The following is a 21,961-nucleotide window of genomic DNA, read 5'->3' as shown; positions in this document are numbered from 1 at the left end:
TCTATAACTACAAGACACTGTAATCATTCCAGTTGCCTTATCTCTTCTCATCTTGAAGTTGGTTTGTTGTTGTTGTTGTCCTTCTTCTTTTCTTCTTAATTCACAGGTACATATCTCAACAAGCCAAGAAAAAGTAGTAGTAGTAGTAGTAGCGGCAGCAGCAACACCACAACAAATGTGAACATGTGATAGTGACAGCTATCATTAACCTACAATGCTTTAAGATTGATAAGCTATTACAGAATTGATCAAATATATAGCTTATCAATTGGATGTTGGTTTGCTCTTAACACCAGTTGTATAAAGTTTCTGTGAATTTACTTAGAGTCACTTGGTGGAACAAATAATTAAAATGTGTTGCTGCTAACTAAAAGGTTGGCAGTTCGAGTCCATCCAGAAGCATCTCCAAAGAAAGGCCTGGCAATCTACTTCCCAAACATCAGCCATTGTAAACCCTATGGAGCACAGTTATCCTCAGACACACATGGGGTCACCATGAGTCAGAATCAACTTGACGGCAACTGGTTTGGTTGGTGTATTTACTAACTACAAATGCTGTACTCATGGAACACCATACTTCTAAGTAGTAGTTATAGTTTGTTTGGTGGTATATACTATTTAAAACTTCTCTGAACATTCTTGACACTTTGCCAGCTATCCACAGCTCCTTCCCTCATGGGCTTTTATGTTCTTTGAGGGAATTCTTTAAGGCAATTTTGCTTGCAGCTTGACCCTGTGAATAAAGCATCAGATAATGTTTGTGAAGATCTTTGAGAGTTGTAGATGAAAGGTCCTTCCTATACAAAGCACTAATGTTGTATTCATGAAAATGGTTTTTTCATCACATCCTTTGCTGTAATGTCTAAGTCTCAAGGTGTTACTGCTACAGGTCTTCAGAAATGCATGCAGACCCCCAATTCATTTAGCAAAGGGGAAAATATAAGTGAATACATTTTCAGAGCACTTAAACAAAAATTGTGATATAGTCTGTTATCTGGAATAGAAAGGACTGGAAGCGTAATAAGAAAGCTAATCAATAGAGAGTGCTTGGTGTGGCTGGAGGAAGAGGGAAGGATTGGAGCCAACTGTTCTTGTATTGACTCATAACTTCAACAATAGCTTCTTAGAACTGTTGAGAAGAAAAATAAGAAATATGCAAAAATAATAAAGTGATTTTAAACTAAAATGTATATTAAATAATCAAGCATCTGGAAATAAAATAAATTTTCTCTTAGTTGCTTACCAGAGGGTACCTGAATTTTCTGGATTTTGTTGGGTACAATAAATGGTCATTCACTATGAGTCACACACTTTATGAGTGTTTCACACCCATGACCTCATTTAATTCTCAGAAAACACTGAGTTATTATTATTGCTATTTTACAGATGAGGAAATGGAGACTTCGAAAGATTTGATTGCTCGATATCTAACTGATAGTCAATGGCAGAGCTGGGCTTCATGCCCAGATTGGTCTAATTCTAATGTCTGTGACTTAAACACTGTGTCATTTGGAGGTATCACGGGGTACCTACTAAGTTAAACAAGTTATATGCAAATGAGGTCTGTAATTAAGCAAATTGGAGGTACACAAAGCACTTTATACTTGATTCACCTTATTGAAAATAAGCAAATGAAACTGACATAGTCTCCCCCTTTGTCTTCTCCTTCTAACCACAAAATGTTACATAACTGATTAGATTAAGTCCTTCTTCTCTTTGAAGTCACAGACTCATTCACAGAAACCTTCTGATTTCAGAAACTTCAAGAGGGCTCTCTGAGAAAGTGCTCCACCTAATCTATGTCTGTTTAATCTTCTGTCCCTCTCAGCATCGTACCTATCACGTATAAAATATTTCCCCCGAGTACTTTATGAGAAAACTTACTTAACTGACCTTAACTAAGAATTGTTGCTTAAGATGTAGGAAGGATTAAAGGAAATGTTTATCAATCACAACTTATGAAAGATTTTCTTCATTTCTATATTTATTACTGCAGTCTCATATATTCATAGTTACCACAAAACATGATTTCATTTTTTTTTCTTCTGTTTATGAAGACTGACTTTCTTCCCCTTGAGATGAGCTAATTTTTTAGTTTTCCTAAGGCATCTGTACATTAAATCTCAGTGGGGGAACTGGTTTGAGTTTTCCAGTTGTTCGGTCCACTCTACCATTATATTAGTAGATTCTTGATGGGCATTTCACTTGATCCACTAGTAGACACATCTGTATCAACATATCAGTGTATTTCCTGATTGAGCTGCCTTCCTATGACTTCATTAGCCATCTTCCAGTTAATGAAGTCCCGAGTGCAATCTGTACATAGTTTGAGGCCACGTGTGAAAAGGCATCATTACAAAAGAGTTTGTCGGATATCTTTTTTGTATTCTGGGTCATGTTTATCCAGAATGTTGCATTTTGTTTGGGGAACCATTAAGACTCAGTTGAATTGGAAGGAGTCCAGGGAGATAAGCGGTAATGTAATTGAGGGAATGAATCAGGTTTTGAAGGAAAAATAAAATGAGTGAAATATGCATAGCTGAGCATAAGCAAAGTTCATAAGGTAAGTTTGGTAATAGGTCTTAATGTTTGCACTGTTCCAAAAAATAACTCTATTTTGCATCTCACTAAAATAACACATTGAAGAACAAGAAAATGAAAATTTGTAATAATGAGGGACTCAATGAATAGTTCAGGCAGATAATTTTTCTTATACTGTGCCCACAGAAAAGTAAAAAGAAAAAGCTGGCTGTAATGTGAAGAAGTTAATAAAACAAATTTTTTTGGCATCATAAACCACTCTTTCCCACCACAGTTGCTATAATGGTTTTATTTTTAAAAAAATAATAGTTGATTAAATGCAAACTTTAAAATATTGGATTCATTCAAATTGATTTAATTTACAAATCAAGTAATAAACTTCTATTTAATAAAACTATGAGAAAGACATCATGCTACATGTGTAGGAGATATAAAGATGATTGAAACCTAGATCCTGATACAAGACAAAAACACACATAGCTTGAATGCAAGAGAGGAAAGAAACCCTGTCTCCTTCCTATAGACCAGTCACTTCCCTGCTTATTACTCTTAGGAGACTTCCTCAGAACCCAAAAGATGTCAAGCTGACAAGTATATGGTAGCCACTAGTGCTCTGTCAGCAACCATCAAGACCACAATTCTCAAATTTTGGGTTCTAAAAAATTTAATGTTTAGCATATAGACAGACATGTTACACTTGAGTAACATGTCTATATGCTAAACATTCCCATGAGATTATCAGGATTTTTTGTAATTGCCCCTAAATATTTTGTGGTGAAAGAGGGAGACATCAAGCCTTCATCACCCCTGTGATAGTTGGAGTTCTGTGTCCACTTGGCTGGACCCCAGTTCTGTGTGGTTGTTCCCATGATGGGATCAGATGACTGTGTTCTGAGTGGCCAGTCTGCCCAAGGGGAGTTTCCCTAGGGGTGTGGCCTTCTTCCAAGATATCCAGGGACATCCTGGGAAGAGACACATTCTTTGAGGGACTGGAACCCTGGTGTGCGGACTACAAACTTCCATGAGTGAGCAGCCCACCGCTCGGCCTGGAGATCTTGGATTTGTCTTTGTTGGAGTCAACAACCAGTGTACTGCCTGCCAGCCTTGAATTGCTCGGCCCCCTGCGCTTGTGGAAGCTAAGGCTGCCGCCAGCCCGTTTCCTCCAGGGACTTTGGACTTGCCGGCTTCTATACGTTTGTGAGCCATTTTCCTAAGATAAATTTCTCTCTCTCTCTCTATCTCTCTCTCTCTCTCTCTCTCTCTCTCTCTCTCTCTATATATATATATATATATACACGCTTTGTTGGTTTCTGTGTTTCTCTAGAGAACCCAATCTAACACAACCCCCATAATATGCATAAAAGCATTTTACAAGTCTGTGGATATGGAAATCAGGTATTTAAATGGCTTATAGGATTAGTGATTTTACCCAGTTCCCAAAGCCAGATGTAACTCCACCTCTTTCTCTCTCATCCAGGAAAGTACATCTCAGTAAGAGTAGCACTATTAGAGACATCACTTTGAGTTCACTGTCATCTGTCCTTTTTAAAGTAAATCATTTGTGAACTTTAGTCTTTTATTGTAGTAGCAAGTGATTGCAAAACCATTGGTTTGTTAGCTGAGAACTACTGAACAGTTCGGCCAAAAACGTGGGTGAAGTCTGAGAGTCTTCTGGGTCTTTTGAATACAGCGGGGGTCTACATGTTCAATCCCCAAGTAAAAATGCCAAGATTCTTCTCCTCTACCACTCCACTAGGTGTGCAGAGGTCCCCTTTCTTCCTAAAGTTGTCCTGAGGGATAGGAACTACAGGGTTCTTGGGGCCTTTTGCACCAAATAGCCAGACAGTAATGGTTATATGTTGTTGTTGTTGTTGTTGTTATGTGCCGTCGAGTGAGACCCGACTCATAGCGACCCCTTCTTGGGTTTCCGAGGCAGTATCACTACGGAAGTAGATTGCCCAGCCTTCCTTCTGAGGAGTGGCTGGTGGGTGTGAACCGCCAGCCTTCTGGTTAGCAGTCAAGTGCCTTAGGCACTATGCTACCAGAACTCCAGTGGTTATTTAGTGGTACTAATAACCATTACTTTTTCTTCAATCTTTATTTGAAAAGAAAAGTGGGAGTGGTGGGAAGGTAAAATCTTCCACAGTCTCCCCTTGTTCTCCATGCTTTGTTTTCATCTCTAGAATTTTCCGTCTTTTGCCTTTTTTTCCTCTTACTCTTAACATAGCTTGTCCTCATTATTTAACATATGGTAGTTTGAAAATTTTTTTCTTAGAACTTTAGACACAGTCATAATGGCTTCTTGATTTGTGCTTCAAACAGTCAGAGTTCCATTTCATAAATAACATGACAACGATTTTTATCTATCGCTTTTGAACAACTACAGGGTAACCATTTATAATAATCTAATACAAATGAAGCCCTGAAAATGAAAACTTTGTAAAGTGAAAGAATATCTGTTATTAGATCATTTATTAAATGATTCATTATCAATTAATTCATAACCCTCCATCACCTCCTTGCAAATAAATGATGAACTTAGAGATTGAAATAATTAAAATACCTACATACAAGTTTGGTTTGAGTATAAACTAAATATGAAATTTTTAAGGATCATTACTTTCTTATATTTTCTTTTTTATATACTTCACTGGTTAATAATGGAAGCCACAGCATAATTGTCAGCATAAGATAAAACAGTGCAATTACCTATTTCATGTTTCATAGTTCATAATGGATAATAGAGTTTCCTTCAAGACCATAGTGAAAAAGGCTTTGGCCAACCACTAATTTTAATTAAGACCATAGATTTATATTTAAAATTTAGCATCTAAAATTCTAAATTGTAGCATAAAGTAGGGCTCTTTGACATTTTACTTAGAAAAATGGATAGGTAACAAATGTATTGTCCTCATTTTTCTTTTACTTTTGACATTGTCAAACTGCAATGGAAATATCAGCGAAGTTTTATATTTTCACAACCAAGAAAGTTAAGTAGTTTTGACACTTATTTGTATAATTTAAGCAAAATAGCATTTAGCCACAGTCCCCCCTGCCTTTTTTTTTTCTTGGTTGTAAAGTTCTGGTTTGTTGGTCTTAATCTAGGTCAAAGAGTTGATTGGGTTAACAAGCCAGCCAGTTATTGTCAGGAATATTGATTATTATGCCTGAAATTGGCTAATTGCACTATGTAGAGCCAATACAATGCACAGTGCAGTTGGACCCTCTCTGTAAGACACAGGAGGAAATGGGCTGGAGGGGGGCTGCCTACTGAATATTTGACTCATTGCTATGCTTGTACAACATATTCAGGAAAAAGAAGAGAGGTTAATGAACCCTAGAAAATACAAAGTTTAGTCTGTCTGGAGGTAGACCAGCACATCCTTTGAAGAGAAGCATCAGTTTATGGAGAAACTGTGGCATAAGTATGCCAAGGGATTATAGGTGCTTCAGTGTTGACCTTTGTTTGTAATGGTTGTAACAAAGATCAACCTAGCTGCCAAAAATTAATAGAGCATACTCTGTTACTTGCACTGGATTGGGGAGAGGACCATTCAAAGTCCTCAAAGGGAAATATTTTACAATCTCAAAGATAGTAAGTATATGGTATCACAAGGCTGCTTGGAAACATGTAGAGTGCAGTAATCTAGAATCAGATTGAAACCATCTAAACTAGAAAACCTAACTTATTGCTAGCCTTTCCTCAGAGCTCTGTGACTCTTGTAGTCATTTGTTTTAATTCAACTTCTCTCTATTTCTCTCTTCTTTGGCCTGTATTTCCATTACTGTTTGTGTCTCGCTCATATACATGCCCATGCATACACACAATTATGCATCAGATACTAGCTATTTAAAAGATTTTTATTTCTGTTCTCAGTCTAATGGTTTATTTAAATAATAAATATGCCTTTATTAAGGGCTATGGGAATATTAATATTAAAGCAGTATTATTTGAGCCAGAAAAGTGATAGGGTATATGTGTTTATTTTCTTCTGAAACCCAATTTTCTTCTCTTATTCTTTGAGCTTCTAATAGTAAGTATAAGGTGGAGAACAGAAGTGTTCACAGCCAGATACACTTAGGACTAATTTGATGATCATTGAATACCATCTAGTTAATAGATACTAGCCATAACATAGGAATTTATAAACTATCTCCTCACAGGTTGTGAAAGCCCCCAGTGACAAGTGAAGTACTGTAAACCCAGACCCAAACCCACTGCCTTTGAGTTGATTCCAACTCATAGCAACCCTAGAGGACAGAGTAGAATTTCCCCATAGGGTTTCCAAGGCTGTAAATCTGTATGAAAGCAGACTGTCTCATCTTGCTACTGCAGAGCGGCTGGTGGGTGCACATTGATGGGTTTAACCACAGCGCTACCAGAGCTCCTTAAAGTACTGTTGAGTAGTGATATATACTTAGAATTAGTAAAATAGTAAATACTAATAATAAACCTCTCCTCTTTCTTCTAAGCCTGTTTCCTTTTATCCCCTTTCTTGCCTAGGAGCAGAGAACAGTTCAGAAAAGCAACACAAGGAACCAAGGCTTATAACTAACCTTGAGGGACTTGACAGAAACAGATATGGGAATAACCCTTAGTGCCCTGATATTCTTTGCATGTGTGAATTACCAAGGTCTTTATAAGCATTAATTAATATTGCCTTACAAGACTTCAGGGAAGTGGTTAAATATGAATGCAGGCCCATAATCCCTTATCTAAAATCCTCGGGGTCCTCTTGTTTCAGAATTTAAAAATTTTCCGATTTTACGAAGTTAATGCCATATACCTACTGCATATTTTTTAACACCCACAGAAGGTGTGAGGAGCTCTGGTAGCATAGTGCCTAAGGCACTTGACTGCTAACCAGAAGGCTGGCGGTTCAAACCCACCAGCCACTCCTGGGAAGGAAGATGGGGCAATCTACTTCCGTAGTGATACTGCCTTGGAAACCTATGGAGGGGTCGCTATGAGTCAGGTCCCAGTCAATGGCACATAACAACACAAAAACAACAGCAAACTGTATGAAAATTCACTATGTGTGATAAATAAAGAGCATAAATAGCCCCATAATCAGTTCAGGTTACATTGTACCACCACAGGAATTACCAAAAGAAATCTTGGTTTTCAGAGATTTTTGGATTCCAAGACTTGCAGATAAAACCCTGTGGAGCTACACTCCTTGTTGGCCAATGGGGTAATGAAACAGACTTAGGCTAGCAAGTGCAGCCATGCTTTCTGACTCTTGGTGGCCTTGCTTTCCAGCTATAGGAATATATATTCTCCTTTTGACAACATACACTGAATAATAATTTTGTAGAAAAAAAAAAAAAGACATGTAGGGGCTGGGTTGTTAGTATGTCATTAAAGAAAAAAATAATCTGGAAAAAAACTAAGCCAAAACTAGTTTTTCAAATTTTTCAAGGAAAATTGTTGTTGTTATTTGCCGTGGAGTCGGACCTGACTCATAGCAACCCCTCCATGTGTTTCCGAGGTGGTATCACTACAGAAGTAGATTGCCCAACCTTCCTTCCAAGGCATGGCTGGTGGGTTTGAACCACCAGCCTTTAGTTAGCAGTCAAGTGCCTTAGGCACTGCAAGGAAAATTATCTGTGATAATATTCATTGTTTAACATCTATAGTAAATTATTTTGTAGTCCTGTCAGCTCTGCTACAACACTTGTTTTTGGAAACGTAATGTTGGTATATTCCAGAACAATTTGAATGTAACAAGGATTTCACGTTTACTTATAAGTGATTCCATCTGTGAGAAATCCTAGGTGAACTCAGAAAACTGCCCCCAGCTCACCTCAGCCGCGGAAGAATACACAACACCACATACATGCACACACCTGAAAATCCGCATTTCGTGTATTAGGCGCCTCAGCCCTCTACATCTGGTGTGGTAACTTTCAGTCCATCTCCCTCTACCACTTCACAATAATTCACAAGCTGCAGTCATTCTAACACTTACTTCCACAAGCAAACTTCAGGTTTTTTCAAGGTAAAGTACCATATTTACCATAGTCTTTGTGTATTCCTTAAGCATTCACATGTAAAACTGTGCTACCATTTTTAAAAGGTTCCTTTTTGTTTCATGTTACTAACAATGTTTTTGAGTGTTGTGCCCCTGATGCCATTTGTCCCATAGTCTTTTCCCCCATGAGCGATTCTGCACAGTACAGTTACAGTTAAGAATGCATGTCACCTTGTAGCAGAATTTACTGTATATGTTAATTAAATATTAGGGGCAAAATTCCCCATTGAACACCCTGATAAATTCCCAGATAGTGTTTCTGAGCAGAGACTCTTATTTCCAACGAGAAGTTTCTCTAACACATGACCCAAATAAGGTTTATTTACAAAAAAAAGAGAGAGAAAAAAGTGCATGACAAGTTTCTTCTCCCACTTAATATTTTGAGATGAGGCTCAAAGGTGAGATTGTTTCTGAAGGCTTTTACTTCTATTAATAGCTCTGCCACATCTAAAAAATGCCTTGAATATACAGTTTGGAGGAATTTCTCCCCAGAAAGATTATCTTATCAAGTTATTTTAGGACCTCAAACCTGAAACTGGCTCCTATCCAAGCATATTATGTGAATTAGACCTTACCAGCTGAAAATTTAATTTACTTTCAGAAAGCTTTGTAAGTACGTCTGGATATCCACATTTGCATAATCACCACACCCCCTTCTCCTCAGCATCTCTCTCCTGGGCACAGAAATGTATGGTTGCCAGGTACATTTGGAAGTGAGGGCATGTGACTCTTAACCCCCTGGAATTGGTGTTCTAGAGCTCCTGACGCTGAACACTAATGTATTTTTCATTAGTGTTTAATGTTGGGAAATCCCATTTCATGGAGCCCAAGGATTAAGTTACTTCATTTGGGAAGGAATGAGTGCATTCCCCATCTTTTTTCTGAAGTGAAAAAAAAAAAAGAAGGAAAGCTGAAATCATTCACATTCCATAAGGGCTTGAGGTCTGGATATATTCCACTCAGTGCAACAACCCAACGTTGTAAAAGCTCTTAAAGACAATATTTAGCTAGTAGGGAAATCTCCACATCATTTAAATGTAAAAACAAAAACACACAATAATTTGGATATAAATATAAATATACACACATATACTGTATACCTATATAATCAAAATGACTAAGCAAAGCAATTCTACCTGCAACAAAAATGTTATAATTAAACCATGACCGTACTCTTTAATGAAGTCAATTTTTTTCATCATTTTTATAATAATTAAAGAGTTGCAAAGATTTTGAGGAAACCCAGCAAGCAGTAAATCCCTATGATAATTAGTAATTCTGTCTCTTTTGAACAACTCTATTGACTAGAAACTTTATTTTCAATAACAGAAGCACTGACAGACTAGGTGAGTAGACGTCATGGGTGTCGTTTGGTGGTGTTCTGAACCCAAGGCCTGGATTTGATTGCTCTTCTAAGCCTGGACTCCCGCTCATTGCTTTCTTTTCTGAAATCTTAAGATCTTTGCCGTACATAGCTTTAGACTGCGATTCTGTATTGTCACATTGCTGCTGTTTTGGCAGGGTGTCACTGTCCTTCCCCATGACACTGGGGAAAATTTCACTGAGGCTCCTCCCACCTCACAAGAGGGAAACCTACTGTTCTGTGAACAATCACATCAGTTTCCAGTGGAACATCAGAATGAGAGAGCCAAAGGAAACACTGAGGTGGTTCTATAGGTCCCATGGGCTAGTCAAACCCTTTTCTATCAAGAAAACCTTTTAGGGATTTTACTTTATACTCAGCGCTGAGCTCAGTGCTATGTGGCATTCAAGAGAAGTAGAAGATGGCCTTGCTCTAAGAAACATGTAGTCTATTTTGGGAGATAAGGCAAAACACATAGAATATTAAGAGAATGCTATAATATTGCAAACTCAGGGGCCAAATTTATGGTAAGAACATTCAGTATTGAAGTCAGAGATCATAGTTATATTTATCTTCAAAGTAGTTTAATGGATAGAGTATTGGGCTGCAGATTATCAGACAAGAGCAGGCAAGCTCATGTACAAGTTGAATGATTTTGAGCAAATCGCTTTTCCTCTCTAAGCCTTGGGTTCCTCATCTGTAAAATGGAGAAGGGAGGAGGTAGGGGTGAATTAGCTGATGCCTACAGTGGCACAGTGCCTAAGGCATTTGAGTGCTTACCAGAAGGTTGGTAGTTCAAACCTACCCGCTCCATGAAAGGAAGATGGGGCAATCTTCTTCCGTAAAGATTTACTGCCTTGACTATTGAGTCTGAATCAACTTGATGGTAGTGAGTTGTTTTTTTTTTTTTTTAATAGTTCTTTCAGTCTTAAAATTTTCTGTTTCTACTTCTCACTCAATAACCAAATAGTCAATGACGTGCTATATGCAGGCACAGGTTCCACAATTTACCTCATTTAATTGTTAGAAAAATACTATTATCTCCATTTTACAAGTGAAGGGTTAAGGCTTCTAAGTGGCAGAGGTGGAGCTCAAACCCAGGTTTGCCTGACCTCAAAGTTCTGTGCTCTTTCCACAGTGGTGAGCTGCAGCACACCACACTGCCTTGGTTTCTGCATCTAAGGAGATGTAGTCTAAGACCAAAGGAGACATGTAAATGAGTAACTGCAATGAAAACTGGTATTTCAGAACATGCAGAGGATTCTGTCTCTAAATCTTTAAATGGGGAAAGATAACTTATATTACAGAGATCTGCAGTATGGTGAGTGAAGCCTTGACCAGAGAGTCAGGAGACATGGGTTCTAGACCTGGCCATGCTGCTAGTCCACCAGTTGATCAATTTTCTCACCTGCAAAATGAGGGGATCTGTAAGGTCCTTTGAGTTTTAGCATTCCATGCTTCTTTAAGTCCCAAGGATAGAAAGCATGCTTCTGGTTATGAGTATGAGTCCGGAGGTTTAAGAAAGTTAATGAGATATGAAGTACTTGTGATGATTTTTTTAGTGGATATGGGATTTGGACAGGGCCTGAAATAATGGGTATGATTTAGAAAACTCATGAAATATTTTAGTTCGTTTTAAATATAAAAGGGTAGCTGACTATCTTAAAAAAAAAAAAAAAAAAAAAAAAAAAAAACACTGTCATTGAGTGGATTTCGACTCATAGCAAACCCCATTGGGTTTCCAAGGCCGTAAAACTTTACCGAAGCAGACCGCCTCATCTTTCTTCCGCAGAGTGGCTGGTGGGTTCCAACCACTGACCTTTCGGTTAGCAGACAAATACCTTAACCAGTACACCACCAGAGTACCTTATAATTCAGATTTTCATATAACAAATTTGTTTAAAAGGAGGGGCCATCTACACGAAACAGTACAGCACACATTTTGCTCTGCTCCTGGGATATTAATGCCATTTAAAACTATAGAAAAACATGTTGATGTCCTTAAAATTCAAGTTTGTGGTGGAAGGACTGAAAGAAGTGATTTTTCCCTGTGATCAGCCGCTGCAAAGTGGGCCTCAGCACAGAGCAACTGAGCCCTTCGCTAGGCATCGAAAGCCTCTGGCATTTTTCTACTTTTCAGCCCTCAGTCGTTTGGGAGGTGGGCCAAAGCCACGCTCTCTACAAAGTTTATCCAGAACAGGCTGCTGTTACAAGAACTCACTTGACATCTATTATGTTTATCCCGTGGAAGAGAGGTGGCTATCAGCTACAGTACCGATTTCTTTTCAAAGGAGTTTAATTAGGACATTTCTCACGGGCCAAGTTCTAACTCGCTGCCTTTATGTGGGCCTGCCAAGAGAACAATGGGAAAATACCAAACAAGAGTAGCAACAGAAGTATGAGGACCGATGGCCCAGGCTGCCCCCTCTGCAAACGGGTAGAATAAGGATGTCCCTGCTGCCTAAGCTGCTGCTAAAGTGGCAGAGCTCCTGGAAAGGTATGGCACAGGGGGAGGGGTATGGAGTTTGCTTTGCCTGGCCATGAAAATACATCATAGCCTGAACAAGCCCCTTTTAACCTACCTTTTACAAGTGCTACTCTGAGTTGGGGGGCTGGCAGAGAGATCGTTTCAGGCAGTTGAGTTATTATACGCTCGTGAGCTGTTTTTCTGAAGTATGGATTTGCTCCTGTGTAGGCAGGCGAGCATCCTTTCCTGAGGTAAGCCAGAATGTGGCCTTGTGTTTTTATTTGAAGTGCTGAATGATTTTCCTCGCAACAAATTGTTGCCTGTCCCTGGTATTTTCCGAAGGGAGATTTTTGCAACGGATGGAAATCACCTCACTTCTGTTCTGTAACTTAGTGTCTTGTTGATGATTTATTTGTTCAGTAGCAGAAACTATGACAAATTGTGCGAGGCGGGCCTCATTTACTTTTTAGCTACTTTAGCTCTGAAGAATTTACATGTAAATGCAACTGTGAATGAATGTGTTACATTTCGTCAGCGTCCTGCACGTGCTTTTGTAAGTTAAGTGACATTTTTACAGACAGACTGAATTTAAAACTCTAACCCCTCCTCCCCAACAGGTTATATTATTCTGAAATCCTGGTAAGTCTGACATGCTGTGTTTTCCTGACTGCCAAGCGGGAGAGTAAGTCTCTATTTTGGGTTTTTCTTCTCTCCTCTCTAGACATGCAGAGCAGCCCACACAACCAGTTCACCTTCAGACCCCTCCCGCCGCCACCGCCGCCTCCACATGCCTGCACATGTGCCAGGAAGCCACCTCCTACAGCAGACTCTCTTCAGAGGAGGTCAATGACAACCCGCAGCCAGCCCAGCCCAGCTGCTCCGGCTCCCCCAACCAGTACACAGGATTCAGTGCATCTGCATAACAGCTGGGTCTTGAATAGCAACATACCATTGGAGACCAGGTACTTGAGCTGTTATTGATTCTGCTAAACTTCAGCATTGGCTGGGGATAATTCCACTGAGTACAGAACTCCTTTGACCGTAGACATCTGCTGAGACACGCAACTGCATTTGCAGATGCACACGAGACGCGTGAGCAAAGGGCAGGCCCCTCCGTGGGCACGGAGGCACACACAACACAGATCTAGGCATGACCACAGACACACGCACCAAAACAGACGCACATGAAAAGATAGAAGTGAAGATGCATAGACACTTCACAGCCAGACACCCTGAAAAACAGGCAAAACGAAGCAATGATCTAAGCTAGTATTGCAGCCTCCGAGCGAAGGACATTGCACCTTGTTTTAAGAAACTTCAGTACTGCAGGACAATCCAGGCACACTGAGGGGAAGGACAACTGTTTGCATTTTCTTTATTATAAGATGCTTTAAAAAATTAAATTCCCTTCACACATTTAAAGGGAGGAGTTGCTTCATGAATTGGAAGTACATGTGTAATTTTGAAAACTTGACTCTGCCTTTCGAATGAAGTTTAGTCTTCTGAGCAAAAGCGTCCACCTTAGTATTTCGTTCACTTCATGTATTTAGGCTTCCAGATTGGTGCTTCAAATCTTCATCATGTAATTTAAGGACTACTTCAACACAGTTCTAGGTCCTATGATCATAACAGGTTTTAGCATTAGATGTGATGATCTAAGACATTGTTCATCATGTCTCGTCACTCTTTTTTTTCCTATTATTTGATCATTTCTGCATTCTATTGGATTATCTTTCTTTGAAATAAGCACAGATATGGCTCTCTTTGAGTTGATTGGCCAGATAACTGTCTCCCAAATTTCTTGGCATAGACAAGTGAATTTCTCGTCACTCTTAAATCAAACATTACAATGTTGGATCCAAGTCATAGCGACCCCTCCTGTGACCCAAGGAGGTATAACTACGGAAGTAGATTGCCCAACCTTCCTTCCGAGGAGTGGCTAGTGGGTTTGAGCCTCCAGCCTTCTGATTAGCAGTCAAATGCCTTAGGCACTACGCTACCAGAGCTCCCTATAGAAAAAGCACTAACTGATAAAACATAGCATTCTCTTATCTTTTAAATTCAGACTCTTCCTTGTCTTCTATATACTTTTTTGTAAACAATCTACCACCAAATCTTCTCTAAACACATTTGCATATAAACAATGGGCATAATATATCACTTGCTAAATAATATCTAGTGTCAACTCTGATCAATTTCTTTTCTGATATCTGGGAATTGGGACTGAACGGGAGGACTAATAAACTCACATTATAAGACTGGTTATTGTTTTTTTCCTCAGCAGCATATTAAATTAAATGCCAGACATGGCATCAGAGAATATGTCACCATCAACAAACTGAAAATACTATGGCTCAAATCCAGGATTCTCTGTATTATCTATCACTTATGAGATTAAGTAGTTTCATAAACGGATATTTCTGAGGTCTCCCAACAGAAAATATAGCAGTCAGCACCTAAGACTACAACTGGGTTAGTGATAGAGTTTGTGTATCATTCTTAATTTTTTTAAAATTAAAAACAGGAAGGTAAGGGAAGTGAGAGAAGCAAAGAACAGCATCTCTCTTCTTCAAGGATATTTTTCACAAACCATGGCAATCTATTCACTCTTCTGTTAATTCACTTGTAGAGAGCTGAGGAAACTGGGTGAGAAGGTGGGGACAGTTAGCTAGCAATCCTGACAAACACACTCCTTTCCTCTAAGAAGCCGAATAACAGAAAATCTGGAAGGAGGGTGGGAAATGGGATCAGGCAAATGGAGATAGAAAATATTCTTATTTAAAATGTACATCTAGGCATGTTTGCACAAACTGCACCCACAGACCTTCTGTATCTAGACAAGGAGTGTATTAATTGGTCTCAGTTGCGTAAGATGCAGGGAAGAACATAAGTTTTCGTGTGAGACAGAGCACAGAGTACCTTTTTAGTACATTTGAAAATATATTCAGCATCACAAAGATTAATTTAAAAAAAAAAACACCCTAGAAACTCTATCAGACAGATCAACTACAATCTTCCAAATATATCCTTTAAAATGTTCATTTCACATGTAGTCAATTAAAAGGTAACTCTGATACCCTGGCGCTTACCCTTGAGCTCAGTAGCATAACTCTCGGAGCCTTAGCTTCCTTATCTACAAAAATGAATATAAAAATGCCTGCCTCAGCAGGTTGTTAGGAAGATCAAGCTAGTACAGCAGAAAGTACCTCATACTCTGTACAGCATTGTACAGATTAAAGCTGATATTATTCCTACTAGGTGGTCACCTGCCTCTGCTTAAACATCGCCAAAATAGGGAACTGACTCTTGAAGAAGGCATTCCATTCCATCTCAATGATTGGAAGGTTGTTGAATCAAAATATACTATATTTTAACTTCTGCGCCCATTGGTACTAGATGGAGTTCTAGGGTCACACAGAACAAATAAAATCTTTTTTTACCCCTAACAGTGCTTCAGATGTTGTTGTTGTTGTTGCTAGCTGCTATTGAGTCAGCCCTCACTCATGGCAACCCTATGCATAACAGAATAGGACCATTGTGATCCATATGGTTGTCATTGGCTAATTTTGGGGAGTAGAACGTCTTTCTTCCTGGCCTTAGTCTAGAAGCTCTGTTGAATCCTGTTAAGCATCATAGCAACACACAAGCCACCAGACAGGGAGTGGCTGAACATGAGGCCCAGTGGCCAGGAACTGAACCAAAGTATCCCTTGTGGAAGGCGAGAAGTCTACTACTGAACCACCACTGCTCTCATGAAAGCCCTTAGGATACTTGCTGGCAACTCTTCCTGGTTCTACTCTTCTTTGGGCTAGATGTTTCCCCAGTGTGTTCACCTATTCTTCACATGACCTTCCTGCTCTGTTTCTTTAGAATACACTCCAGTTTGTCCACACTGCTCTTGAAAAATAATATCCAAGGAAGATACAGGTATGAGTTGTTATTAGCCTCCTTGGAGGTCAGGAATAGAGGTCATTCAGGTTGCTTCAAGTACGTGAGAACTTCTTTTAAGTGTATCTGCAGTCTCTGGGACCTTAGGAAACATTGGTCAACCCCAAAAGAAAGGCACTAATGAGACTCATCACTTCTCTTCAGATTGCTCCTTTCTGTCTCTTTCTTTGTCCAGAAGCTTATTCTTTCTATCAGCTCAATATTGCTTTTGTCTACCACCTAGTTTTTACTTTCTCCTGACAATGTCTCCGGTGTCCACTGCACCATATGGCTCCAAGTGTACCTCCTGACACCTCTCACCACATCTCTTCACTTTCATTTCCCATTGCCTAATTCCCTTGGTATTTCTTGGTTCAAACATAACAGAAAGATTTTAATTAGCTCAGTTTATCCATTTTGTATCAGGCTATGTTTTAGCTTGTTGGTAAGCTTACAGATTGCCTGCCTTTAGTCAATTTATTCTCTCAGTCTGCTGAGGTTGGAGAGAGGAAAAGTTCATATGATTATATATATATATATAAAATCACATATATGTGTATGTGTATACATATGTATATGTATATATACATATATACATACATACATATACATAAACACATAAAAATGTATATGTATACATACATATATATACATATATATGTCTGTCTATATAGTGCCTAAGGCACGACTGCTAACCAGAAAGCTAGTGGTTCAAACCCACCAGCCACTCCTTGAAAGGAAGATGGGGCAATCTACTTCTGTAGTGATACTGCCTCGGAAACCCAAGGAGGTGTTGCTATGAGTTGGGTCCGACTTGATGGCACCACCAACAACAACATATATATCACTGCCTTCAGCAAGGGCTGGGAGCAAATCTGATGTCCGTTACATGGGACTCTCAATGGACAGCCATCTTGATTGACTCCTTCAGAACTGTGTGCTATAAGCAGCAATGCGTCACCTCCCCTGTTCTCCCTATATATTTTTGTTAATACTGTCTACTCTAATATCAGCTTGTTTGGTTGCCACATGCCACAATGGATTCAGATTTAGAAAACTGGTAACTAAACCCCTACATTTTTTTAAAACAAGTTCTGAGGCTAAGCCACATTTCATTTATTCTATAATTATATAGCTGAAGCTTTTTTAAATGCTTGTGTGGATGGAGTAGGTACATGTGGAAATGTTTATAGCCTCGATTTGGCCTAATTTGATTTTATCTTGTTAACCTGTGGAGATGTAGCTGAATTCTAATTCTGCAATACAAAGTGTTTGCCCTCATTATTGTTATCTGTAGCTTGGTTGGATATGCTTTCTACATTTTTATATGTCATTAGTAAAAATGGTTACATAGGACAAGATGAAGGTCAGAGCTCTGTGGTATGCCACGAGAAACCTCCCTGTGGTTTGACATTTATCCATCAGGCAGCATTTTTTTTTCTCACATACAACTCACATTTCTCCTTCTTGTTCTCAGGCATATCATGAGAGACCTTGTCAAATGCCTTGCTGATATCCAGATACAGTGTGCCTACATTTTTACTGATCTGCCAATCTAATAACCATGTCAAAAATAGAGATGAAATGAGATTTGTCTAACATGACTTGTTCTTAAAGAATTTATACTATCTTCTCATGGTTACTACTTTCTTTCTAAGTGCTCACAAATCATCCTTTTAATAACCTGTTCTAGAATTTTGTCCTGAATCAACATGCTGTTTCTTGGTCTAGTCTAAGGAGCTGCTATGCTTCTTTTGCCTTTTGAAATCAAAGCCAATGTTTGTTGTCTCCAGTCTTCTCTGACACATCACCCCTCTCCCACAGTCCCTGCAACTTCAACAACTCTGACTAGGAAATCCAATCAACAAGACCTCTCAACACTCTGGAATACGATTTTAATTCATTTAGAGCAGTGGAGTGATTTCTTATGAACACATGGTCAATCTTAGGCTTGAATTTATGACTTTTGATGCATATTTTATTCTTTTAAGTCTATGATTAGTCTTTGTCATAATAAAATTATTGTATGAGTTACAGGTCTGTGCTATTCTTGTTCTTGCTCTAATCATACTTCTTTGAAAACAATCAATTCTGTCATCTGTAGCAGTTGCTTTTTCCTTGAAAAATTTAAGGCTTATTTGAGGTCTATACCTTTCTTGACATTACTCTCATCATACCTTTTATATTTATTTATCCTTGTTTTTCAGCTCGCTCTTTTGGTACCTGTTCTTTAGAAATCTAAACTGAATGGCAAGTATCCAATAGAGGTAACTGGTTCCGTTAGATAACAAACCTTCCCAACTCTCTCTCTCTCTCAATTAACTTATTTTTAAAATTGATTTGGATGAAAATTTGCAAAGCAAATTTATCTTCCATTCAGCAATTCATAAACATTTTGTTTCATGACATTGATTGCAGTCCCCACAATGTAACAATACCCTTCCCATTTCCTCCTCCCTGCATTTACCATTTTCCATAGTCCTTCTTTCCTATCCCTTCTTGCCTTCTAAGCTTTATCCCAAGGCAAATGCCAACTCTTTTAATTCATCTCCATTTTAGAGTATCTCAAGGCATGGAGTTTTACCTACTTCTTTTCTTTAGAGAGCTACTTTCCTAGTCTCAGATATTTTCTTCATAATGTACTGTAAGAGAAAAGTATTGCTTTCTGTAAATGTCCCTATTACCTTCAGCTCACCACCCAGTTTCTCTTTTTTCAGTCAGTCAGAGAAGCAAGTTCCACTTATCATTTTCTTTACCTTTTGGGAGATATAATTGTCAACAAGGGAGGTTAGGGACTTGTCATATATTTGCCTTTAGCTGAATAAGTCTAGCAGATGTCTGTGGAACTGAAATCACTCATATTTACAGAATTTTACTCCTATGATAATTTTGTGGTCTGTGTTGGAAATGACCATGGGCTTATTGTAGATTCCCTGATCTACCACCTATAGCTGTGTGACCTTAGGCACATTACTTAACATCTGACATCACCATGCCTCAGTTTTTACTATCTGTAAAGTAAGGATGATAGTAAGACTTACTTCATAAGGCTATTGTAAGAATTAAATGAGTTACTACTTCCAATGTGCATAGAACAGCATATAATAAGCACTCAATAAATATGATAATAATTATAGCAATAACATGAGAAAATTCTACTTTTTTGTTCCTTTCTTTTTCCATTTTCATCTATTTAAAGGTATATCTACCCTTATGTTTACAGTCCCCCCACCCCTAAGTAAATGCATACGTCATTCCACTTCCCTTCTTAATGTACTGTTAAATACAGAACACTGTTTTGTTACCATATTCTAATCATTACAATCATTCCTCTAGGTTTTGATGGTACATACCTCTGAGGCTTTGTAAGGCTGCCCTGTGTCAGTTTCCAGTACAGCTTAACAGCCTCTGGATTCCTGCCTGCCTTCTGTCTCCCATAAAAGTCACACCCTGACTACCTAGTACATGCAGTATTATGTTCTTCCTTGAGTCCTCACTTATTCTGAGATCAGACTTTCTACCTCCTACTTCATGCCTTCTCTCAGCATTCCCAATATCTATAGTGTTTATTTATTTTATTTTTTTTTTGGGGGGGGTGTGATTATATGGAAGGATGTGTATGTTGCTAAAAATGGAGAGACCAGATGGTGGTACATGTAAGCATAATTGCTCAAACAGTCCTGAACTCAACTACTTATATCTTTGTGAACTTGGACACTACTTAACTTTTATGGGTCTCAATTTCCCCATCTGTTATATGGAGATAAAGATAGGCCCTTCCTTGCAGAGTTGTTTTGAGAATTATATGAGATAATATGACTAAAATGTCTGCTCAAAGCCTGGCAAATACAAAGTAGACAATAAATCTTGTTTTCAATATAAGAGCCTGGCACAGGCCTGTCAGTAAGGAGAGGAATTCAGAGTCACTAGAGTTCAGAGACTACATTAGCTTTAATCTGCTCTGAAAATATCCAGTATTCACATATACTTTCCAGACTGTCGATTATTGAGCTTATCCTGCAAGGTGAGGCATTCCACAAGCATTTATTGAGTATTCATTGTGTACTGCAGCTACTATGAGGAATAAGAGTCCTGTACTCAAAAAACTTGTGGACTAGCAGTAGTCATAAGAATGATAGCTAACTATGTAGCATTTACTATATGCCAAGCACTGTTCTAAGCACTTGAAACTTCAAGCCCTTGTAAACTGCCTTAATCTTTATAATAACTTTAGGTTATTATAGGTGGTAGGTATTATTAGTGGTATGACCCTCAAGTGAAAGATAAGGAAACTGAGGCATGGAGAGGTTTAGGAACTTTGTGTAATACCACAAGTAGGAAGTAGCAGATCATGCATTTGAATCCAGGCTGTGAACCCAGGGTCTTCAGATTCAACCACTGTGTTAGGCTGGGTTCTCTAGAGAAACAAAACCAATAAAGCTTATATATACATATAGAACAAGAGAAATTTATCTTAGGAAAATATCTCACACACTTATAGAAGCTGGCAAGTCCCAAGTTCTTGGATCAAATATCAAGCTGGAGGCTTTTCCCGACTCACGCAGCTGCAGGGGCTGATGCTTAAGGTTGGCAGGCAGTATACCAGCTGTTGACTCCAACGAATGACAAATCCAAGATCTCCAGACCGAATGGTGGATTGTTCACTCACAGACTGTTGTAAGCAGCACAACAGGATCCCAATCCACAGAAGAGTATCTCTTTTCCCAGGATGTCCAAAATATATTGGAAGCAGACCACACCCCTAGGGAAACTCCCTTTCAATGGACTGGCTGCTCAAAACATATACATCTGGTCCCATCATGGGAATAACCCACATCACAACTGCTTAAACCACACAGAATTGTGGTCCAGCCAAGTTGACACACAACTCCAACTATCACAGTCCACCTCTTGTCAACTTTGCAGTTGTACCATATATAATCTTCTTAACCATATATAATCTCTAAATAAGGACAATTATAAAGTCTTATGTGTGCCTAACGTAGTACACTAACACACGTACAACCAAAAATGCATTAACCTTATTTACATTTTATAGTTCATAACAGAAGGAAACAAAAATATTTCATGCACATATACTATGAAGAAATATAACAATCACATTCCTCATTTCTGCAACTGGTCACATGGTCATAGTTGATATTCAGAATTACCTCCTTCCACCACCCATTCTGTAATTCCCTTGCCCTAAGCAAGCACCTTAGCTGGTCGTGGTTCTTTGCCTGGTGGGGTGACCCAAACCTTCATTCTTGAAGGGTGTGGGCCGTTAGTAGTCATATCAGAATTGGGTTGCTGTAGTTTTCCATTGACTTTAATGACAGGGCATGGGAGTACTAAGATACGTCCTAAAGAATCTCCTGTATTCCAGACATATTCTTCTTTATCTCCATTATGTAATGTTAATCCAATTTCTCCTTGGTAATCAGTATCTATCACACCAGATAGTACAGTGATGCCCTTCTTTGTTGATCCAGAGGCATGAGGAAGCCAAAATGGCTGGGTGGCATTCTTAACTTCCAGTCAATGTAATCAGAATTGTGTCTCCAGGTGGAAACATGACTTACTGCTTTCCTTTTATATTGGTTTTTTTTTTTTTTAGGATTTGGG

At 38.7% G+C, this 21,961-nt stretch overlaps 1 protein-coding gene across 1 annotated transcript in view; it reads left to right on the top strand.

Moving 5' to 3' along the window:
• The window catches only part of TENM1 (teneurin transmembrane protein 1), a 720,277-nt gene that overhangs the window by 267,331 nt on the left and 430,985 nt on the right, over positions 1-21,961 (top strand). The window contains exon 4 of the mRNA XM_007952439.2: positions 13,128-13,368. Within this exon, the coding sequence (XP_007950630.1) occupies positions 13,128-13,368 (241 nt within the window). The remainder of the gene's footprint in view (positions 1-13,127; positions 13,369-21,961) is intronic.

This window comes from Orycteropus afer, unplaced genomic scaffold, assembly GCF_000298275.1.
Source record: "Orycteropus afer afer isolate SDZICR_OR568_19922 unplaced genomic scaffold, OryAfe1.0 scaffold00337, whole genome shotgun sequence".
Classification (NCBI taxonomy): domain Eukaryota; kingdom Metazoa; phylum Chordata; class Mammalia; order Tubulidentata; family Orycteropodidae; genus Orycteropus; species Orycteropus afer.
The sequence above is the reverse complement of the archived record's forward strand: the minus strand, read 5'-3'. Positions and strand labels throughout refer to the sequence as shown.